At 41.3% G+C, this 22,218-nt stretch overlaps 2 protein-coding genes across 4 annotated transcripts; one reads left to right on the top strand and one right to left on the bottom strand.

Moving 5' to 3' along the window:
• Positions 1 to 6,262: 6,262 nt before the first annotated feature.
• ech1 (enoyl CoA hydratase 1, peroxisomal) lies at positions 6,263 to 15,428 on the bottom strand. 3 transcript variants are annotated; one of them, XM_061682701.1, is made up of 11 exons: positions 15,285 to 15,315; positions 15,121 to 15,161; positions 13,311 to 13,479; positions 12,820 to 12,908; positions 12,608 to 12,732; positions 12,483 to 12,531; positions 12,133 to 12,197; positions 11,069 to 11,139; positions 8,238 to 8,309; positions 7,941 to 8,091; positions 6,505 to 6,707 (listed from the first exon to the last, which is right to left on the bottom strand). In XM_061682701.1, coding segments are annotated over exons 1-11 (939 nt in total). In that variant the 5' UTR covers positions 15,287 to 15,315; the 3' UTR covers positions 6,505 to 6,602. The 3 variants fall into 3 exon arrangements, with proteins under 3 accessions (XP_061538684.1, XP_061538686.1, XP_061538685.1); XM_061682700.1 differs by lacking the exons at positions 11,069 to 11,139; positions 15,285 to 15,315 and adding an exon at positions 15,324 to 15,428 and having other exon boundaries at positions 6,263 to 6,707; XM_061682702.1 differs by lacking the exons at positions 11,069 to 11,139; positions 15,121 to 15,161; positions 15,285 to 15,315 and adding an exon at positions 15,324 to 15,422 and having other exon boundaries at positions 6,263 to 6,707.
• Positions 15,429 to 15,824: 396 nt separating this feature from the next.
• On the top strand, positions 15,825 to 21,821 carry sbds (SBDS ribosome maturation factor). Its single transcript, XM_061682704.1, has 5 exons — positions 15,825 to 16,121; positions 16,339 to 16,468; positions 18,475 to 18,675; positions 19,369 to 19,533; positions 21,620 to 21,821. Exons 1-5 carry the CDS (start codon positions 15,994 to 15,996, stop codon positions 21,743 to 21,745), a joined length of 750 nt encoding a protein of 249 aa, XP_061538688.1. The 5' UTR covers positions 15,825 to 15,993; the 3' UTR covers positions 21,746 to 21,821.
• Positions 21,822 to 22,218: the final 397 nt, after the last annotated feature.

Genomic DNA, 22,218 nt, shown 5'->3' with positions numbered 1-22,218 from the left:
GTTTATCCCGCCTCTCGCCCCGGAGTTAGCTGGGATAGGCTCCAGCAAACCCGCGACCCAAGTGAGGATAAGCGTTACAAAAAATGGATGGATGTACATAGCATATCATTTTTATTTTTCATCCCCCTAGCGTTATTGTTTTTTTCTTGTAAATCAGAAGTGTTAAGTAAAGTTGATTTATTAAATAAATAAAAAAATAGTACAGTAAAATTACATTTAAAAGTACAACACAATATGTACCCAACTAACAGCTCGTGAGTGCCGGGCAGAAACCTCACACCTCCAAAACCATCAGTTTTTCAGATATATAATATATATATATATATATATAAATATCACTCTCGTTCAGTCGAAATATAAAAAGAAAAAACTGTACTATTGTCAACCTTTATATTTTTTTGGGAAAGTTTCACATTGACAACCCAAAATCTTTAAAATCAACACCATTATTTAAAGTATTTTTGATTGAAGTTAATTATTTCAGGTCTCTTTATATAATAACAAATCAGAAAAGGTAGGTTGGTAATGAATACAGTAATCCATTGTTTATAGCAGAGGTTAAGTTCCGGACCACCCCCGCAATAGGTAAAGTCAATGAAGTAATGACCAGATTAAAAAAAAAAAAAATGTATACATATTTTTAAAGCTCTATGAACCTCCCCAGACTCTCATTAATCATTCCCACACTCCAATTAACCGCTACCATACTCTTTTAAACTCTTTCTATACTCTTCAACACCTTTTAAATGCGTAAACATATAATAATGCAGAGAAGCACTGGACACTATGTACATTTTATTCCTTGTAATATATGCATGTTTAATATACGTAATATACAGTGTATGTCATGAGCTGTGCCCTGCAGTTCTGCTGTTGGAGCTTAGGTGGCGCTTTGCGCCCCTCTCGCCCTCGCTCTTCCCAGTAATCAGCACCACCTCGGTCGCGCACCTGTTGTCAATCAGCCTTCATCACCTGCGTTTAAGCCTGCCAGATCAAAGACTCCATTGCCAGAGAATTAACGTTCATCCGTGGTACACCGGCTCGCTACTTACACATAAGCTACGCCTGTCCTCGCAATATTTCTGATCTCTATGTTCTTCCTTGTCCTCAGTGCTCCTTCTGTGTTCCCCGCCTCGCTGACCTCTTCCTCCCCGCCTCACTGAGCTTTTCCACCACGCCGTCAAGCCATCCACTTGCTCACGCCACCACCTGCCGCATGCTCCCTGTCTCGACGACCCGCCAGTACGCCACAAGGATCCACCGCCGAATCCCTTCTCAATAAACCATTCTCCACAAATCATCTTCAGCCTCCGCCTGCTTCTGGGTCCAGTTAAAATCGCATTGTGACAGAATACTCTGGCCACCATGGACCCAGCAACCCCAGAGGCGTTAAAGACAAGCACTCACCCACCAAGGCGCTCATATAGGAAGACAGGATAAACCTCTCCAGGAGATTATGGAATCTTTGACCACTCTCACGCAACAAGTTTCCCTACTTTCCAAATTGCAGTCCGCCCACCCTCCCGTAAGTACTCCTTCTGAGCCCGCAGCCTCCGATCCATTTCACCATTGTACAAAGAGCCTCATGTTCCTCCGCCAAAGCCCTACTCCGGGGACCTAGGTGCATGCAGTCAATTCCTCCTCAATTGCTCCCTGGTATTCAATCTACAACTGTTAAATTACCCCACCAAACAATCCAAAATGGCATACGTAACTAACCTCCTACGCGGAAAAGCAGCGAAATGGGCAACTGCATTATGGCACAACTCTTGCATCATTCACTTCCTTTTCTGCTGAACACCCGAAACTTTTTGATCACCCCATTCAGGGCAGGGAAGCCACCCTACGCCTCCTCACGCTTACTCAGGGCTCTAGTACTCTATAGAATTCAGGATACTTGCGGGTGAATGTGGGTGGGATGACGCTGCGCTAAGGGGTATTTTTTTAAACAGGCTTTCAGAACGGCTCAAAGATTGGCTTGCCGCCCCGGACGAGCCCTCCTCCCTCGAGGACCTTATCTCTTGTCCATCCGTTTGGACAACTGGTTGTGGGAAAGAGCACGTGAGAAGGCGCTTAGAGCGCGTAAAGTGGTATCCCTCATGAGCATTGCGCCGGCAGCACCTCGCTTCCTTCTGAACCTCCAACCGCCTCCTTGTCACCCCCCCATCGCGCCAGATGAGCCCCTACAACTCGGCAACACCAACGCCGTGTCCCCCAGTGACTGTACATTTATTGTGGCAAATCTGGCCATTTCATTTCCACATGCCCCTTGAGACCCAAATGACAAGGCTCACCATGACCCGAGAGCGCCGTAGGGAGCCAAACTACCACTGCCCCAAGCTCTCCCTCCCGTTTGACCGTTCGCACATGTATTCTTGGTGCCATACACAACACACGTTATTGCCCTCATTGACTCCGGCACAGATGATAATTTTATTCATGAGGGATTGGCAAATCAGCTCCAACTCCCTCTCAAACCACTCCAGGCACCCAAAAAAGTCACTGCCCTGGATGGGTGACTCATCTGCCCTGTCACCCACCAAACAGCTCAGTTTACTTTACTAATCTCAAAACCACCGTGAGGACATTCCGTTATTCGTTATACCTTCTTGAGACCCTGTTAGTCCTCGGAATTCCTTGGCTCAAAAAGCACACCACTGCTATAGACTGGACCCACTTGGCTATCATCGGGTGGAGTCCTCACGACCATTCACACCGTCTGCATTCCGCCATGCCAACCTCCAGCAAACCTCAACGACCTGTCACACCAGTCGACCTCTCCTGAGTGCTGGAAGAATATCATGACCTTTCCCCAGTTTTCAGTAAGGCTCTGGCAATTTCTCCCCCTTTCCCCACGCTTATGACTGTGCAATCGATCTTCTGCCAGTCGCCCCTCTCCCTTCCAGCAGTCTCTTCAACCTTTCCCGCTCTGAGAATAAGGCAATATAAGATTATATCCGTGACTCCCTGGCTTCTGGACTAATTCGGCCTTCTTCGTTTCCCGTGGGGGCTGGGGCCGCCTCAGCATCAACTACCGAGAACTCAATGACATCACTGTTAAAAATAAATCTCCACTAGCCCTCATTGACCCTTTTTTTGAACCCCTCTGTGATGCCCAGATATTTACCAAATTGGACCTACGCAATGCCTATCATCTTATCTGTATCAGAGAAGGGGACGAATGGAAAACCGCTTTCAATACCCCCCTCGGACACTTAAAATACCTGGTCATGCCGTTCGGATTAACCAACGTCCCCGCAGTCTTCAAAACTCTAATGAGGGCCCCACCACTGGGGCCCCCCGTGTCATCAACAACCATCCAGCTTTCACCCTCTCGCGGATCCTTGACGTGAGGCACAGGGGCAGGGGTGACCAGTTCCTGGAGGACAGGGAAGGGTATGGTCCGGAGGAACGCTCCTGGATCTCCCGCAAGCTGATTCTTGATGACTCCCTGGTTAGTGATATTTACGAGGCTCACCCTGGGAAGCCGGGCAGGATGCCAGGAGGCGTCCGTTGAGAGGGGGGTACTGTCATGAGCTGTGCCCTGCAGTTCTTTTGTTGCCGCTTGGGTGGCTCTTTGTGCTCGTCGCCCACCCTCTCTCCATCTCTTCCCAGTAATCAGCACCACCTCGGCCACGCACCTGTTGTCAATCAGCCTTCATTACCTGCATTTAAGCCTCCCAGAGCCAAGACTCCACTGGCAGAGTATTAACGTTCACCAGTGGTAGACCGGCTCTCTACTTACACATAAGCTACGCCAGTCCTCACAATATTTTTTATCTTTGTCCTCAGTGCTCCTTCCGTGTTCCCCACTTTGCTGACCTCTCCCACTACGCCGTCAAGCCATCCACTTGCTCACGCCACCACCTGCCGCACACTCCCTGTCTCGACGACCTGCCAGTACGCCTCAAGGATCCACTTCCGAATCCCTTCTCAATTACTTGACTTGAGTTGCCAGTTATGACTTGCTTGCCAAATACGCAAGACCTGACTTGACTTTAGACTTAGTAGCAAAGAAACTTGACTTTACTTTGACTTGAACTGCATGCCTTGAGAAGTCATCTTGTTAAGAGTTGGAAATCTGCATTAAGACAGTTTGCCTTTTTTTTGGACAGAAACAATCATTTTAGAGGTCAACATAGTCTGCATTGTAGCACACTTGCCAGTGTGAAGTAGCCACCTTCATAAACGATGGTGTCACGTGTTTTTTTTTTTTTTTTGAAGGCAAGGCAAAACGTGGAGGACCCAAGTGCAGGGAAGCAGGGAGGTAAGGCAGAAGTCTCAAAAATTATATTTAATTCCAAATCAAAGGCAAACAAGAATCATAGAAAAAGCTAACTAAACCAAGTCCCAAAATTGATAATCAAAGTAACAAACAAACACTTGAATAAACCTAAAACTGGAAACCAGACATGACTAATGAAACTACAGGTGACTACGACATGACAGACAGTGACAATGAACTGACAAGGACTGAAAAAAACCAGGGAACTAAATACACACAAATTGACGAGACAACGAGCCACACCTGGACAAGACACGAGCGGCTGGAGGGAGCTGATTGCTCGACACAAGGTAGAAGGTTGATGAGACCTTGGACCCAATAACTAAATGAGCACACAATACATGAAAAACATGGGACACAGGAAAACTAAAACAAAACACAGACCATGACAGATGGAAGGAACTCCAAAGATAACACAAGTCAAGGATTATGTTTGACTAACATGATTAAGTCTGCAAAAAGAGGATGGCAACCTGCATGGTTTGGAACTCGCACATTAAAGACACAACAACAACAACGTCGAACTTCATCCGTCACTACAAAACTCACAAAGATAGGTCAGCTAATTTAACAGTTTAGCTAGCTGGCCAAACATTTCAGTTTCATAGACTGGTTTGGGACAATGAAAAATAAAAATTATGTGATTGTGAACTTTTTAGTACAGCTAGGAAAGGTGAGACGGTTTATGATAATTGTCGAACCTTTTGTTTTGGTTTATAGGCACACAAAAAAGAGAGCGTCTCTTTTCCTCCTTAGTAGGAAGTAGCACCTAAAATATAATGCCAACTGGTGAATGGAGAAGAAGTGAAGTGCCATTGCTTGCGGTCAGTTGTGGAGATTTAAAAAAAAAAAAAAAAAAGCATGGAGACATTTGCGGGCATGACGAAAGAATAGGGGCAAGAAGATACCAGGTGCGTTATAGGTCTGCTGTATTGTATCACTTTGGATTACGATCACGCTGATAATAAAGTCGTTGACAAAAGTGCGTTCCACAATTAGTAAGTACAGTACAAATTGTGAGTAGCTACATATAAACATAATTTTCATACTACTGAATGTGTTTAGGCGGCACGGTGAGCAACTGGTTAGTGCGTCTGCCTCACAGTTCTGAGGACCAGGGTTCAATCCTCCGTCCCCGCCTGTGTAGAGTTTGCATGTTCTCCCCGTGCCTGCGTGGGGTTTCTCCGGGCACTCCGGTTTCCTCCCACATCCCAAAAACATGCATGAATTGGAGACTCAAAATTGCCCGTAGGTGTGAATGTGAGTGCAAATGGTTGTTTGTTTCTATGTGCCCTGGAATTGGCTGGCAACCAGTTCAGGGTGTACCCCGCCTCCTGCCCGATGATAGCTGGGATAGGCTCCAGCACGCCCGCGACCCTAGTGAGGAGAAGCGGCTCAGAAAATGAATGGACCAACATTATTGTAGTAGGCCTAATTAGTATTTAATATTATTGTAAGCAAATTTAATATTATCATTAACACTGCTTAAATGTAGGAAAACAAGAACTGTACTTCAATGATTAAATTAAAATGTATTGCAGATAAAAGTTTAAAAACAATGAGTTCTTAAAAGATTAAACCCATATTTAAGTCATCTGCAACTGACCTGAACTTGGGGAGTGATTCTTCAGTTACCACTAGAGGGAGCCTGCATACCCCCACCACACTTTGAGAGTCACTGACATAGACATTAGTGCACTTTACACAAGACCGCAAACTCTCACGGCAAAAAGCAGTGTTTAGAAACAGTGCCCTGCCATGAATAGAAAGTTATTGACGTCCCTCCCAAAAGTTTAATGATTGCCGATTGATGGCGGCAAAGCAAAACAGGAAGCTCCTCAACTTACTTCAACATAGTTCCATGGCACCAAAGTAATCCAAAATAAGTAATACAAAGCTTTTGTCTGAGCGTTCCATATGTTACAGATTTCTAAAGACATCAGTTTTAAGTTGTTGGGGAGAAAAAGCTTAAGTCTCTGAACTTTCAGAAGCGTTTAAGAGATTAATATAAACATTCATGTACATATGTATTTTACAATGATAAATATAGACTCGATTGCAAAGTCAGGCCACTGAATTTGGCTGTCGTTTGCCAGAAGTGCACTTTTCAGCTTAATTATGCAACATTTACAAACTGGTTAAAGAAAATGAGCACCAAGTCACATGATTCATGAGATGCACACATTATTATTTTTTTTTTTAGTTTAGTAATGATGTTGGCTCTTTGGACACCCCTTTAAAGCCAGTCCGGAGACCCTAGTTTGAGAAATACTGTTCCGAAAAGAAGAGCTTGTTCGGTGGATGTACTGAGCTCTGTTCAGAGTTTGGAGAACGTTACACTTTTGATACTCTTCTTTTCCATGGAGGCCTGAGCGGATTTCATCACATCTTGAGTCTGAAGCATGCTCATGTTCCACGTAGCCTAGAAACAAAGAAAAAGAATAGAAAATCAGAATAGAGTGCCACGCTGACACCCTTATATTGATTTACGTCAGGGGTGGGCAAACTCTGGCCCACAAGCCACATGAGCCCTTCTTTAATCAGGGCCGATTGTGCATTTACATTAAAGCCAGAAATTTTGCTTGATTGTAGTTGACCAAATACTTATTTTCCCCCATAATTTTCTAATAAATTCTTTAAAAACCACACAATGTGATTCATAAAATGTCATTTTTTTCCCCTCATTTTGTCTCTCATAGGTGAGAAAATTACAGGCCTCTTTCATCTTCTTAAGTGGGAGAATTTGCACAATTGGTGGCTGACTAAATACTTGTTTTGCCCCACTGTACACACACACATTTGAACTATTTACCTATTTTATGAAATACTTGTAATTGAATAATTAAATGTAATTAAAACAATATTGGTAGTAAAGTATTATCCAATAAGATTTGAACTATTTATTGTATTTAATATTTGGATAATTAAATATTTAATTAAAATAAATAAAATATTTTATATTAATGTAAACCACATAAATCTATTTTATTAAGTTATTGGGGTAACTAAAATTCACTTTAATTAAAATAAAAAAAACAAGTGAACTATTTATTAAATATAACTATTCCACACACATTTTAATAATTTTGAAATTTATTTTATTAAATAACTGGTTTATTAGAATAAAATTACATTTCTAAATAATACATCGTAAGAAAGTAAATTATCCACACACATTTTATTTTAATGAATTGGTTTAGAATAAAAAAAATAACTTTCAGATGAGAATTATGATTAAACTCATAGATACATATTTAAAATGTTTTATTGTATTAAATAATAGGGTGATTATTATTAATTTCTTGATAAAAAAGGATTCGTAAACAATTAGACATTCAACTGTATTTTATTAAATAACTAGGTAAATAAGTATACTGTAATTCAATTTCATTAAAATAAAAGAACGAGTGAATCATATTATTCAAGTAAACTACCTGCATTATATATTTGTATTCAAAATAGTATGCCAAAAATGTTTTTAAAAAGGAGTTAGTTTAAAAGGAGTTAGTTTAACTATTTTACATGCGCATTGGAAGTACTTTTTTCTTTTTACCTCATTTAGAATGAGATGACCCATCCATCAAATAAAGAAATAAAGTGTGGCCCCTGAGCACTAAAGTTTGCCCAGGCTTGGCTGACGTGGTAATTTCCTTACCATGTAGTTGAGTCCCTCCGCTACACTGTGGTCTCGGGAGTAGATCAAGTTGACTTTGGTGCCCTGCACGGCCACAGGGCTGCGGGCGGCCACCTCCCCGGCCATCTCCAGCGCGCCTGCCATCATGGCCTCCTTGTCTGCAAACACTCGGCTGGACACAGAAAGAGAAAGGCCCAACCCACTTGCATCCGATCAATATGGAAAGCCACTGGAGCATTTAGTCCATATCCTTGATATCTAGGTTGAGGTCCCGTACAAGTACATTTGTACCTTGACTTATTTACAAACAATGTTTACCTGACAAGTCCGCTGTTCAGGGCCTCGTCGGCGTACATCTTCCGCGCCGTCAGAGCCAGCTCGTTCACCAGGCTGGAGAAAAATAAAAACAGTAAACACATTTATATATCAAATGTCATCATTTACATTGTTCCCCTGCCATATTGCGGTTCACCTACCGCAGCCCTACTATATCACCCATCCATTAATTTTCCACACCGCTTATCCTCGCGGTTATGCTGGAGCCTATCCCAGCGTCCTATCCCTGTCTCCTGCGGGCAGGAGGCGGGGTACACCCTGAACTGGTTGCCAGCCAATTGCAAGGCACATATAAACAAATAACCAAATCCTGGCCCACAAGCAACATGAGCCCGACTCTCTTCTTTAATCAGGGCCGATCCTGCATTTTCATTAGCAAGACTACTGCAATATTTGTTGTAGGAGTTAAACCAGCACCCCAAAATAGATTCATTCAAATGTATTTACTATTTTATTTTACTCAATTATCAATAAATTGGTTCATTCATTCATTCATCTTCTGTTCCGCTTATCCTCATTAGGGTCGCAGGCGTCCTGGAGCCTATCCCAGCTATCGCCGGCTGAGAGGCGGGTTACACCCTGAACTGGTCGCCAGCCAATCGCAGGGCAAATATAAACAAACAACCATTCGCACTCACATTCATACCTACGGGCATTTCAGAGTCTTCAATTAACCTACCGTGCATGTTTTTGGGATGTGGGAGTAAACCGGAGTACCCGGAGAAAACCCACAAAAGAACGGGGAGAACATGCAAACTCCACACAGGCGAGGCCAGATTTGAACCCGGGTTCTCAGAATTGTGAGGCAATTGCGCTAACCAGTCGTCCAACGTGCCGCCCACTATATCACCGTTTAAATTTTTCATTTCTTTATGTGAAACTGAAGGGAATATAGAATACTTTATATTCTAATATGTAATTCTAACTAGTTTGGAAGAGAATGTGTATTGGAGTATAGGAGTATATTGCAGGAAGGCCCCCAGCGGGGGGTATGTGGCCCCCATCAGGGGGTATTTGGAGACAGATGGCAAAAGAAGAAAGGAACGGCGGGGAGCCACTATAAACATTGTATGCAGGAGATATCGACAGGCGACGTCTGGACCCAGATCAGATAGTCATCATTTGGCCAAACAACGATGACGTCAGATTACGGACCAATCAGACGACAGCGATTCCACACCGGCCTGTTTGAAACATTGTATAAGTCTGGGGTAGAGTCAGATAGTTTTGTTCTACTACTGTATCTGCTAAGGATAGGATAGGGTAGTTATGAACCCAGAGCTCTGCAAAATGTATAGACTCCTCTGTCAGGAATAAATTGGTTGCTTTTTATACATTGTTGTGAACAACGTTCTTTCACGAAAACGAACACGCTTGGAACCACGGAAATTAGGGGATTTTAAAACACAGGTTCCTTCAAAACGTATACTTGTCTATCACGGAAATAGCACTTTTTTTCTTGCTTGAATGTAATATTGATTAAAATGAAGTAAAAAGTCAATGTATATAAAATAATTAACATTTAAACTGTTTTGCAGGATTTCCATTCTCAGCATAACTGGCTTTGGAACTCCACATTTTAGGCGTTACTGCTATCTACTGGTAATCACAACACACATGCCACATCAACAGTATTATTCCATCCAACTCCAGAGTGGAAGAGAGTCCAACCCCTCTCAAGAGGACTGGTACCAGAGCCCAACCTGTGTGTGGAGGCGTGTCAGACTATATCTAGTCGGAACTTCTCGACCTCAGACAGCAGCTCAGGCTCTTTCCCTGCCAGAGAGGTGACATTCCACGTCCCTAGAGCCGGGGATTTCTGTAGCTGGGGATTGGTTCGCCAAGGTCCCTGCCTTCGGCCAACGCCCAGCTCGCACTGCACCTGACCCCTAAGGCCCCTCCCACAGGTGGTGAGCCCATGGTAAGGGGGACCCACGTTACCCTTTCGGGCTGTGCCCGGCCGGTCCCCATGTGTGCAGGCCCGGCCACCAGGTGCTCGCCTTCGAGCTCCACCTCCAGGCCTGGCTCCAGAGGGGGGGCCCGGTGACCTGCGTCCGGGCAAGGGAAAAGTGAGTCCGTAGTTTGTCGTCATCGTAAGGGGTCTTTTAGCCGTGCTTTGTCTGGTCCCTCACCTAGGTCCTGTTTGTCACGGGTGACCCTGCCAGGGTATAAATCCCCAGACAATTTAGCTCCTCGGATCATTGGGACACACAAAGCCCTCCACCACGATAAGGTGAGGGCTCAAGGAGGGGAACAGTATTATTATTATTATTATTTATATTTATCTATGCGGCACGGTGGAGACTGGTTAGAGCATCAGCCTCACAGTTCTGAGGACCCGGGTTAAATCCCCGGCCCCGCCTGTGTGGAGTTTGCATGTTCTCCCCGTGACTGCGTGGGTTTTCTCCGGGCACTGCGGTTTCCTCCCACAGCCGCAAAACATGCATGAATTAGAGACTCTAAATTGCCCGTAGGTGTGAATGTGAGTGCAAACGGTTGGTTGTTTGGACGTGCCCTGCAATTGGCTGGCAACCAGTTCAGGGTGGACCCCGCCTCCTGCCCGATGATAGCTGGGATAGGCTCCAGCACGCCCGCGAGCCTAGTGAGGAGAAGCGGCTCAGAAAATGGATGGATGGATATTTATCTATTTATACACATTTTTATGCCTTTATTTTTTGTTGAAATATATACTTGTAGTATGTAGTTTCTCTATATTGTGGATTATCACCTATAACGTGTGGGTCTGGAATGTATCGCCCACAATGAACGGGGGCTCACCATATTAATTCCCTGTGCGATAACGAGTCATTTACCTGCGGCTGCCAATGACTTTTGGGAGCCTTTGCAGGGTTCCGACGTCCGCCGCCAGCCCGATGTCCACTTCCTGTGTCATAGTTCCAACCTCAAGCATAATACTGTACAGGTCTTCTCCCCCAAAAATGACTCATGCTTTGACTTGCCATTACTCAAGTAATTTTTGGTTTGACTCGTTTCCTTTTTTGCCTTTATTATTAAATGTTGTGATATTGTCTTTGATTTAACTTATTAATTTCAATAAACACCTAAATCAAAACATAACATCAGTAATGGCCAGTCAAAGTGTGACATTTTTGAGGACATCCTTGCACAGGTTAGTCTCAAGAAATTTGAATATGACAGAACAGTAAAATAATTTGTTCAATTCACAAATACAAAATCATGCAAATTCAGTGAATATGCAGGAAAATACTTTTCAGCCGGCCAGTTGCTACTTAATTTCTACATTGAAATTATTTGGATTGTTTCTTACAGAGTATGCAGAAATGTTCTTAGATTTAGCCTTTTTCTCATGAAGCCTACAGTCATATTCCAGTGTCTTTAGGCGGTCAGTCTAAAGTCTACTCGAACAGCTGAACTTTATTTGGGGTTAATCGGAAGCACTTTAAATGGGGGCAAATGTTTACTGATTCCCATTTACCATGAGTTTAAATTTGATTGGTTAATTCTGAACAGCCACATCCCAGTTATAAGAGGGTGTGCACACTTATGCAATGGAAATATTTCAGCCATTCAGTTGTACTTTCAAAACTCTAAGATTATTATTTTTTTAATTTAGACAGGTTGTAGGTCACAATGGTGAAAATCTTTTTGAAATAAGAAACTATTTGTGTTTTTATATCACAAAAACCTGGCATTTGAACAGGGGTGTGGAGACTTTTTATGTCTACTAAATATAGCATCTTTTTTCCACAAAACATAAAATAAAATATACTATGAAAGAAATATACTTGTTTTATAAAGTGTAATTATTGTACATACTGTAGTATTTATGTGTTGGGTGTGCCCCTTTAAGGGGTGTGGCTGAGTGAGTGAGGGATGCTATGTGATATTCTAATACCTTGACTTGGAACCAGGCATCCTGGGTGCATAGGCGGATGTCACAGGCGGTAATCAGGTCCACACCTGGCAAAGAGCATTTGAGGTTTTAAATGGTCCAATTATTGGTCCAGAATTTGCATTATACACGAGAAATTACGGTACCACACACCAACATCTTAATCTTCTTCATTTTTTCCTTGTTTATATTAGATTTAAATTTCTTTTAATCTCTCCTCAATGCTGCTCTTTGGGTTTTTTTCATGTGTAAATATTGCTGTTATGACAATTCAATTTCCCTAATGGGATGAATAAAGTGTCTATCTAATTTTAAATTAATTTTAATGTTTGAATGTGATGACATTATCCTACCTCCTCCCACACAGGCTCCATGGACAGCTACCACGACTGGCTTTGGACACTACAGCAAGAAAATTATTTATTCATAAAGTATTTAATAACAATAATAATACATAGGCAATCATAAGTGTGACTACCGTCTCGATGACTGAGAACGTGTCCTGATACTTGCTGATGGTCTTTCTGAGGTTCCAAGAAATTCGGGCCGTGTCGTCGCCGTCGGGCTGCAGCACGTCAGCAGCCATGTCCACCAGATCAATTCCTGGACGAAAACACACACGCAGAGAGAATTTAATTTGTTCTGAAATCCACATAAAAAGATTCAACTTTGAAACAAAACTTGTAATACCTGCTGTGAAGACCTTCCCTGCGGCAGAGACCACCACCACTCTGCAGTCCGGGTCACCCGAGATCTCGTTAAAACAGTCCACCATCTCACTGAGGGAGATTACAAATGTGGTCGTGAAGAAAATCATGCTCAGTTTTGAATCACAAAGCCAGAGATATTCATTCAACGATTTGGTGCATGAAACACAATTTTTTGTTTTGTTTTAGATAATTACCGCAAACAACTTGGCCTTCTGGGTAAGCAAATGGGCAACACCGTCGCAAGACACTGCAACACCTGATGTGCTCTAATTTACCATTTCTAGAGAATCTGCTCTTGATTTACTTCCACAACTGTCCAGGAATGATAGTCATATTATTAATTAGAATTTTTTGAGCATGTTAACTATATATTGTTGCAACAATCAAAAAGATTTTCCCCATCTCGTATGAGTTTAGGGCTCTCCCTGAGTTATATCATCTTTTTAAAAAAAATATTAAAGTGATTCCTGCCTCCAGAAAGCTTTATTCATGGCATTGCGCTTGTTGGGACGGTGGAGTTCCACATGTGTGACCGCCTGTGCTGGACGGCTGATGGCCAGGGTGGTGTACGGGGCGGTGGTACCGCCGGACGACGACATGGCCCGGATGACTGTTTGGCTGCAGGGCCCGGATCCCCTGTCTATTAAAAAAAGAAAGTCATTAAAAAATTTACTTAGATAATAAATGAATTTAAATGTATTAGTAGTAAGTAGTAATGTATTAGTAGTAAGATTAAAAGACTAAAATTAAATGCATGTACTTTACCACAAAGTTAAATACAACTGAACTGTACTACTTGGGCAGTGATTGTTTTCCCTACCACTAATAGTACTAGTATCAATCACACTATGAGAATCACTACCTGGGATTTTTATTAGACTTAACACCGATCTGATCGGCTTGATCGGTATCGGCCAATAATTAGCATTTTATCCTGATTGGCTGCTCGACTTTAATCTCATAATTCGCGGATCCGAAGACATTTACACTGCGTCGCCGTCGTATACAGTATATTTGAATCCAACAGCTAGTTTATTTTTAGCCTTTCCGTGTGTCTTTTGACCTCATTTTCGATCACTGTGCTTTGTCAAATGAAACAAAACCAGATACACTCATTACCACGGCCATAACAACAACAATAGATCGCGCGTGTATTGTGTTAGTCAAAAAAGACCAAAATGGGGGAAAACGTGTGGAGGTGATGGTCACCGGTGCTCAGCAGAAGACGTTCGTTCAAGGATTGCTTGAGGTATGTTCATGTACTTTTAATACGATACCGCTCACAAGCAGCCAACAAAACGTTATGCTCTAAAGTTTCAGTGTGTGTGAAGTAATTTAATTACATAAATTATTAAATTATTTTAACTACAGTAAGTTGGCACCCATTATTTCTGTCATGTTGTAATGTTGGTTTGACCTGACTGATTAGAATACATAACCTGACTAGAGAATATTTTTGAAGATACTTAGTATGCATTACATAAGTATAAACTGTAAATGTCATTTAAATAGACATACTGCTCCATCTTGTTTTGTTTTTTAACTCGTCGATCGGTCCCAAAAATCCTGATCGTGTAAAACCTAATTTTTATACAATGGACTATACAGATCATATACATCAGCCATATTAAAATTTGTTTTGGAACACTTCTCAGGCGGGCGGGCCATTTCTTTCACATCATTGCTATTACATGACAACAACACACTGGATCAATGTCAGCTTGTGGATTTTTTTTGTATAAGACACAAAATAATACAGTTGAATAACATAATATTGTTTTAAGATAAGTGTAATTTACAAAATTAATACAAAATAACCACTTTATGGCCATCTTTGCTGCTCTACTTATATTAAAGCTATTTTCATGCTATAACTCATGAATTTGTCTTGAAAACACAAAATCAGTTTTCTGTATCGGCGCAATGCACCATGTGATACATTTGACAATCATTGTTCACTCTGGTTCACTACTTTTCAAGATGTATTGTGGGACTAGCTACACATTCGTACAGCACTACATAACAATATAGGGCACGAAAAAGTGGAGGGGGCGTGATTCCAAACACAGCAACTCAATATGACTGGACCGTGTTGCCCATTAAACCAACCATGACGTCCTCTTTGTGTCAGTTTCAACGTGAACCTTCACACAAATAGTCACTAACACCCCCACCCCCAAGCCAATAACAGCAAATTAAAACACAGCAATTGTTAGCTGGCCTGCATTAGCACTTAATATGTGACGTTTGGAAAACGCAACAGAGCACATTGATGACTTACATGTTGAGAGAGCGGACTTGGCAAAGAGTGACAACATATCCCTTGAAGCGGTGAAGGCAGGAGCCGCAGAAAAAAACAAAACAAACACAAACTACAACTCTCAACAAACACGATTTGAACGGACCAAGCGTTGTGCAGAATAAAAACGGAAGCAAGAAACGTACATAAGTAAGCTGTAGATAGTTTTTAAACAGGCGCCTCACCGAAACTCTTTAAGGTCCTTCAGGCACGTAGCGTCTTCTTCTTCTCGTTTTCAGGCACAGTTGTCCCCCCTACATTCGTCCTGACTGGAAGTTTCTTACCTTTCACCTACTTTGTTGTTTACATTCTTCACAAACCAGATATAGCAGCCTTATTTAAAAATATATATATATTTGAATTATAAAGTACAGTTTTGTCGATTTAGATGTTTGTGACGTTCATTTAGGGGGAAATAACGTGACTATAAGATCAACTTTTGTTTGCGTTTTCCCTTCTTTGTTTTTTACGTTAATCACAAATCATTCATTTTTACACCCAATTACATTTTCTTTTCTCGGTTTTGATGTTTGGAACGGAATTGTTCGCCATTGCCGTTTCTTGACGGTCTCAACCTTAATTGACTGGAATTTTACCTTTCCCCTACTTTGTTGTATACTGTTATTACACTGTATACTGTTTTTATTCTAAGAAAATATTGAGTTTGTTTTGTTATCGATTTAGATGTTTGTTATGTCCTTTTAAGGGTTTCAGCACGATTAGACTGGGGGACCTTTGCTCACCATTGCTGTTTCTCAACGGACTCTAATTTGATTAACACACAGTGACGTCACATAGGAAACCGTTTTAAGAACACATTTATCTTCTTCAAACAAGCAGTAGTTAGACGTAAACATGTCCATATTTACACCGACAAACCAAATACGGCTCACGAATGTGGCGGTGGTGCGGATGAAGAAAGGAGGCAAGCGGTTCGAAATTGCCTGTTACAAGAATAAGGTTCTCAGCTGGCGATCCGGAGCGTAAGTAGAGCGTCGAATGTGATTTTCAATAGTCTTGCATAACACACACCCCATATCCCCATATCAATGTTTGTTGTGCAAATACATTCTCTTATGAATTCTGAATGTCGTTGTTTAATCCATTGTCAACCTTTATTCAGCCAAGGCACGGCTCGTTGCAGCTCGCTTTCAAGGTACATGTTAAACATAAACGTGTCACATGTGCTTTTGTCCGCAGGGAGAAAGATCTGGATGAGGTTTTGCAGACAAACTCCGTTTTCGTCAATGTCTCCAAAGGACAGGTGGCCAAAAAGGACGACTTGAGCAAAGCTTTTGGCACAGATGACTTGACTGAAATCTGCAAGCAGGTCTAGTAAAAATCCTTGTCACTGATCCAGCGTAATATTAATGTTTACACTCTAGCCATCGGTGGTGGGGGTGGGGGGACGGACACTTTATCAGCTTACGAGCAACTTTCAAATTTATCAAATCAAAATGACCAATTTCAAATACAAATGCAAAACATATCGTTATTCATACAGTGGATATAAAAGATTAAAAGAGAGAGAGACAACATCAAGAGGAGAGGTAAAATTAAACATCTGAGATAATGTGGTTGCACAACACTGCTTATCACCCAGATAACACCTTACCTACAGTGAATCACGGTAGTGACAGCATCAGGAAAACAATCAATTTGATTGTTTCATATAAATGTGAGGTAATATTCCTAAATTCATTCAGATTGTTGCTTATGTATAGTAATATACTGTCTTGAGATGGTCAGGAAAAGACTACTACAACATTTGAACTTTATTGGGTTAGGGAGGTAGGAGGGGTGTACAATGTAAAGGGTATAATCAGTAGAAGGTATATATTTGGACTTAACCGACCAATTGTGATTAAAGCTTATTGATGACGTCATCATATCTGTCTTAGTATAGGAATAACTCATGCATGTCTGGTCACTCAACTTCCCCCCCCGGCTCTGACCTGGTTAAAAGACCAGTGCGTCCCCGTACATTAGTCCCTGCTTTATCAGCTGCTCAGAAAAGAATGTGGGAATGCTTGGCTCGATTGTGCTGTACCAGCCAGTACAGTACAAGCTGAAGCTAGATAGCTTGCGGCTAACCCTGTGCTGAACTTCGGTGTTGCACCTTGAAAGGGTGTGCACCGGTGAGAGTGCCTCATAAATTAAATCCAAATGCAACTTCCTTTTATATATAATATTAAAATATTATGTTTACATATGGAGTGTAGCCAAGACTGCTTTTGTCATTGCCCTTTTGTGCCTAATACGAAAAGTATGAAAGATTCAAGATTTTTATTGTCATATGAACAGTAAAACACAATGAAATTCTTACTTTGCTAGTCTTCCTCTACTTAGACAAAGATAATATAACAATGAAATTGTAACAATACAATATCGAATATCATAATATATTGCAAAACAAAATCAAAGTTGTTTGTCTTACCATATATAAAGTGTTCAAAGTAAACACGGTCATTGTCAGTAGGTTTCACGTTATTTCCTGCGATTCAAAGCTTTCGACTAACATTAGGTTTCTTCGGTATGCGGTAAAAGCTTTTCGGATCAGTCTTATCAAATCTGTAAATATATTAACCAAAACATCCATTCATAAATGCTTCCTTTATAATTTCTACACTGACATTTATTTTGCGAGGCGGAACGGTGGAGAACTGGTTAGCACACAAGCCTCATAGTTAAAATCCCGGCCTCGCCTCTGTGAAGTTTGCATGTTCTCCCCGTGCCTGGGTGGGGTTTCTCCAGGTAGTCCGGTTTCCTCCCACATCCCAAAAGGTTGCGTGGTAGGCTGATTGAATCCTCTAAAATTCCCCATAGGTGTGAATGTGAAAGCGAATGGTTGTTTGTTTATATGTGCCCTGCGATTGGCTGGCGACCAGTTCAGGGTGTACCCCGCCTCTCGCCCGAAGATAGCTGGGATAGGCTCCAGCACGCCCGCAACCCTAGTAAGGATAGGCGGTACAGAAAATGGATGATGGATGGATGGATGGATGGATTTATTTTGCGATATATGCCATTACCGTGAAGGGATTCAATTTATACCATGAGCTGAATTTTAGGTCCTATCGTCAAGCCCTAGTGTCAGGTGTGTGCTGACACCCATTTAACATGATTTTGAATGTGATTGGTTAATTCGGAGCACAGCCACATCCCCAGTTATAAGAGGGTGTGCACAATTATGCAGCTACATTTTGTCAGTTGTTTATTTTTACTTCACCTCTAAATACCACATTGCAATTGACCTACAATGGCCTTGCGATTAATGTAATGGGAAAACCTGCTTAGAAATCCCAACACGCCAACCTCTTCTGTGTTCTGTCCGAACAGATCCTGGCCAAAGGGGAGCTCCAGGTGTCCGACAAGGAACGGCAGTGTCAGCTGGAGACCATGTTCAGGGACATCGCCACCATCGTGGCCGACAAGTGTGTCAACCCCGACACCAAGAGGCCGTACACAGTCAGCCTGATCGAGCGTGGCATGAAGGACATCCACTACTCTGTCAAGGCCAACAAGAGCACCAAGCAGCAGGTGATGACACCGTGGGTGACGCGTTTCACTCACTTAGGGAAAAACAAACATTACAAATATAAAATTATACACTAGAATCATAAGTACAAAGTCAGTGTTGTAATTAAGAAGTTACAATTTATGGAGAATAAGGTGGTCATTTTGCAAGAAAAAAGGAAAATATTCAAAGAGTGACTGCTTCACAAAAATAGTTTTAATTTTAAAGTTACAATTTTACAATAATAATGTGGTAATTTTATGAGAATACATTTCTGTTATATCATTATTTAATATTGTAAATTTTTTCGACGCTGACGTAAAATTACGAGACAAAAGTTGCAATTTTATGAGAATAAAGTTGTAATTTTACAGGAGTAAAAATTTTAATTTTACATTTTATTAGAACAAAGTCAGAATTTGCATGAAAAGGTAGTACTTTTATTACTCAATAAAAGCTAAATTCTACAACAGTAACATAATATTATGAGAATAAAATTGTAATATCATGAAAAAAATCATAATTTTATGAAAAAAGTCATAATTTCACTGGAATAAAGTTGAGCTAAAATTATAATATGTCAACCATTTTTTTATGAGACCAAAGTCAGAAATTGCAAGAAAAAACACATGACAGTTTACAACGGTGATGATATATAATACCAGTATTCCAAAGTTTTTGTGAGTTGTAAACATGATGTTTTGTGATGTGTGCAGGCTCTGGAGGTGATCAGGCAGCTGAAGGAGACCATGCAGATCCAGCGGGCCCACATGAGGCTGCGTCTTCTGCTGCCGGGCAAAGAGGCCAAGCGGCTGAAGGAGAAGCTCAAACCTCTCCTGCAGGTTGTCGAGAGCGAAGACTTTGAGGAGAACCTGGAAATTGTGAGTTTGCCGTCCCGCTCCCTTTTTATTAAAGGACAGGGATGTCCAAACTCCTCCCTCTGGCTTCATACAGAGGGCCACTTTGACATTCTTCAATTTTATTAAACTTGCTGAAGCCAATCCATCAAGCTATTATATGCAGTTTGTATTAGTGATACACCGAAATAAATATTCTTTGCTGATTGTATACCAACCTTGGGCTGGCCAATAAGGCAAAAAAACGATGAACACGTATTTTTCACCATTATTGCGAGTTTTTAAGATGTCAATTTTCAAGTGCCTGTACTGAAAAAGAAACGAGAGTAGTTCAACATTTTATTAACATACGAAGTAAATAAAAAAGAGAAACATAAAAAAATATTAAAACAAGTTTTACTCAACAGAATAACAAATATAGAAAAATATTAAACAACACAGCAAACTCGTGCAGCAGGTAGGAAAATAACATTGATAATGTTCGTAATTTTATTCATTTATTAATTTCACCAAAATTTTTGGTTTGTTTTCGTTTTACATTTCATCCATCCATCCATCCATTTTCTGAGCCGCTTCTCCTCACTAGGGTCGCTGGCATGCTGGAGCCTATCCCAGCTATCATCGGGCAGGAGGCGGGGTACACCCTGAACTGGTTGCCAGCCAATCACAGGGCACATACAAACAAACAACCATTCGCACTCACAGTCATGCCTACGGGCAATTTAGAGTCTCCAATTAATGCATGTTTTTGGGATGTGGGAGGAAACCGGAGTGCCCGGAGAAAACCCACGCAGGCATGAGGAGAACATGCAAACTCCACACAGGCGGGGCCGGGGATTGAACCCGGGTCCTCAGAACTGTGAGGCTGACGCTCTAACCAGTCGCCCACAGTGCCGCCGTTTTATATTTCAATAGAGTAATTATTAAACGTTTGTGGCTTTATTTTGGGAACGTCTGGGACGTTTCAATAGAGTAATTATTAAACGTTTGTGGCTTTATTTTGGGAACGTCTGGGACGCTTCCTGTATTTTCATGGGTTTGAGCTTTTATTTTGAAGGATTGTGGATATGACGTGGTTGCTTGCTTGTCTCTCTTAGTTTGCTTTCAGTACACCTGAGAAGCTTGTCACGGACACGTGAACTCATGCAACTTGTGCATTTCTTTAATTATTTTATCACACTGCAGAAGTAAAACCAAACTGTGGAGCCACTTCTTTTGTCCACATTTGGCTAAGTCCCCTTTCCTCTGATTGGTTGCTTCCGTAGAGAAGACCCATTTGTGAAAGCACGTGTTATGTTGACAGCACTGGCTAGGGAGTGGAAAGGGAATGAGCTGATTTCAGGCCTCTCGGCAGAAAAACTTCTGGAACGGAAGAAATCATGGACGATTTTAATTCATATTTCACGTTTACAGAGTCACCATAGTGGCACTATTACATTCCAAATACTAAACCCTGTATATCCCTTTTGTAACGCACTACGATGCCACAAGATGGCGCCAAAACTTAGCTAATAGGAAAGTAGTAAGTAGTGTCAGAAGTGTCAGAGATCTATGTTGGCAAAAGCAATTTTGTGGGGGAAAAGATAAGATATTAAGATAGACAAAAACATTTTGTGGGAGTGTCAATTATTCTTTTTTTATTTTTTTGTAGAAGGGTTTGGTCCGTATCCCCTGTAAATAGCTGGAGAAATGTAATTTGATATGTTAACAAATCAGACCTTGACATGGGCCAGAAAGGGGAGCAAACCATTTCTGTTTCAGAAACGGAATTACTGTATCTTTAGTCACCAGTGTTGGGAAGAGAAATGTTTTTAGTTTTTCAGAAGATGGCAGCAAAGCCAAAGAGGATCATAAAGTATCAACACCATGCATCTAGCATGTACACAATCGTAAACCCATGTTACATAAACTGTGTTCATAAGTCAATTATTCAACACAAACTAACCACGTTCACATGAGGTTCATCAATAGTATTAGATGTGACAATACACATGGGCAAACAGATATGCACACTAGCACTCTACACAAATGGTAAGAAGTCATTAAACTCACCTTTTGGCATTTGCACACAATAGTAAATGTTAAGGAATACCTTTTTTTTTTTTTTTAGGTGTGTCTGGTGGATCCTGGCTGCTACAGGGAACTCGGCGAGCTGATCCGCTGCGAGACCAAAGGCCGAGGCTCTGTGGAGGTGGTCAGTCTGAAGGATGTGGAGGAGGGTGACGAGAAGCTGTAGGGAAACGGAAACGTTATCACACTTTGCAAAGGCCTTTAAGCACTAATTCAGTCTAAATAAAAACTATTTTGCTGTGTATGTTTCCCCTCTACGCTACAAGCATACACCTTGGGAATGTCTGCTTTGTAGCACTTTGTTTTTAGTTTCGTTTACATACAAATATCAAATACATTTGATATTGTCACAATTTCTTTAAAATCAAGAAGAAGTGAAAAATTAAGTAATTAGTAAGTTCAAGAATCAGAATCTTTATGAGACACGTACACAAGGAATTTGACTGGTAGTTGTTGTCAGTATTACAGCAAAAATATATATTGAAGTCATACACAATTGTGCCTAATATAGAGAATCATTAGGTAATATGAGCCTACAACGTTTATGAGAAGATTTGTAATTCTACATTAAAAGTCAGAATTTTACAAGACTAAAAAGATATAATGTGTGGAAAAAAGTCATACATTATATGACAATAA

Source organism: Phycodurus eques, chromosome 7, assembly GCF_024500275.1.
Source record: "Phycodurus eques isolate BA_2022a chromosome 7, UOR_Pequ_1.1, whole genome shotgun sequence".
Lineage (NCBI taxonomy): Eukaryota > Metazoa > Chordata > Actinopteri > Syngnathiformes > Syngnathidae > Phycodurus > Phycodurus eques.
The sequence above is the reverse complement of the archived record's forward strand: the minus strand, read 5'-3'. Positions and strand labels throughout refer to the sequence as shown.

Coding starts and splice junctions, on each gene's coding strand:
- ech1 (XM_061682700.1), bottom strand. CDS start 15,157: ATGTTGTCACTCTTTGCCAAGTCCGCTCTCTCAACAT. Junction 8,310..12,132: donor ATGCCTGGTTCCAAGTCAAG/GTATTAGAATAT, acceptor ATTTTTCTCCAG/CCTGGTGAACGAGCTGGCTC. Junction 8,092..8,237: donor CTGAACAGCGGACTTGTCAG/GTAAACATTGTT, acceptor TTCTGTGTCCAG/CCGAGTGTTTGCAGACAAGG.
- sbds (XM_061682704.1), top strand. CDS start 15,994: ATGTCCATATTTACACCGACAAACCAAATACGGCTCACGAATGTGGCG. Junction 16,469..18,474: donor TGACTGAAATCTGCAAGCAG/GTCTAGTAAAAA, acceptor CTGTCCGAACAG/ATCCTGGCCAAAGGGGAGCT. Junction 18,676..19,368: donor ACAAGAGCACCAAGCAGCAG/GTGATGACACCG, acceptor TGATGTGTGCAG/GCTCTGGAGGTGATCAGGCA.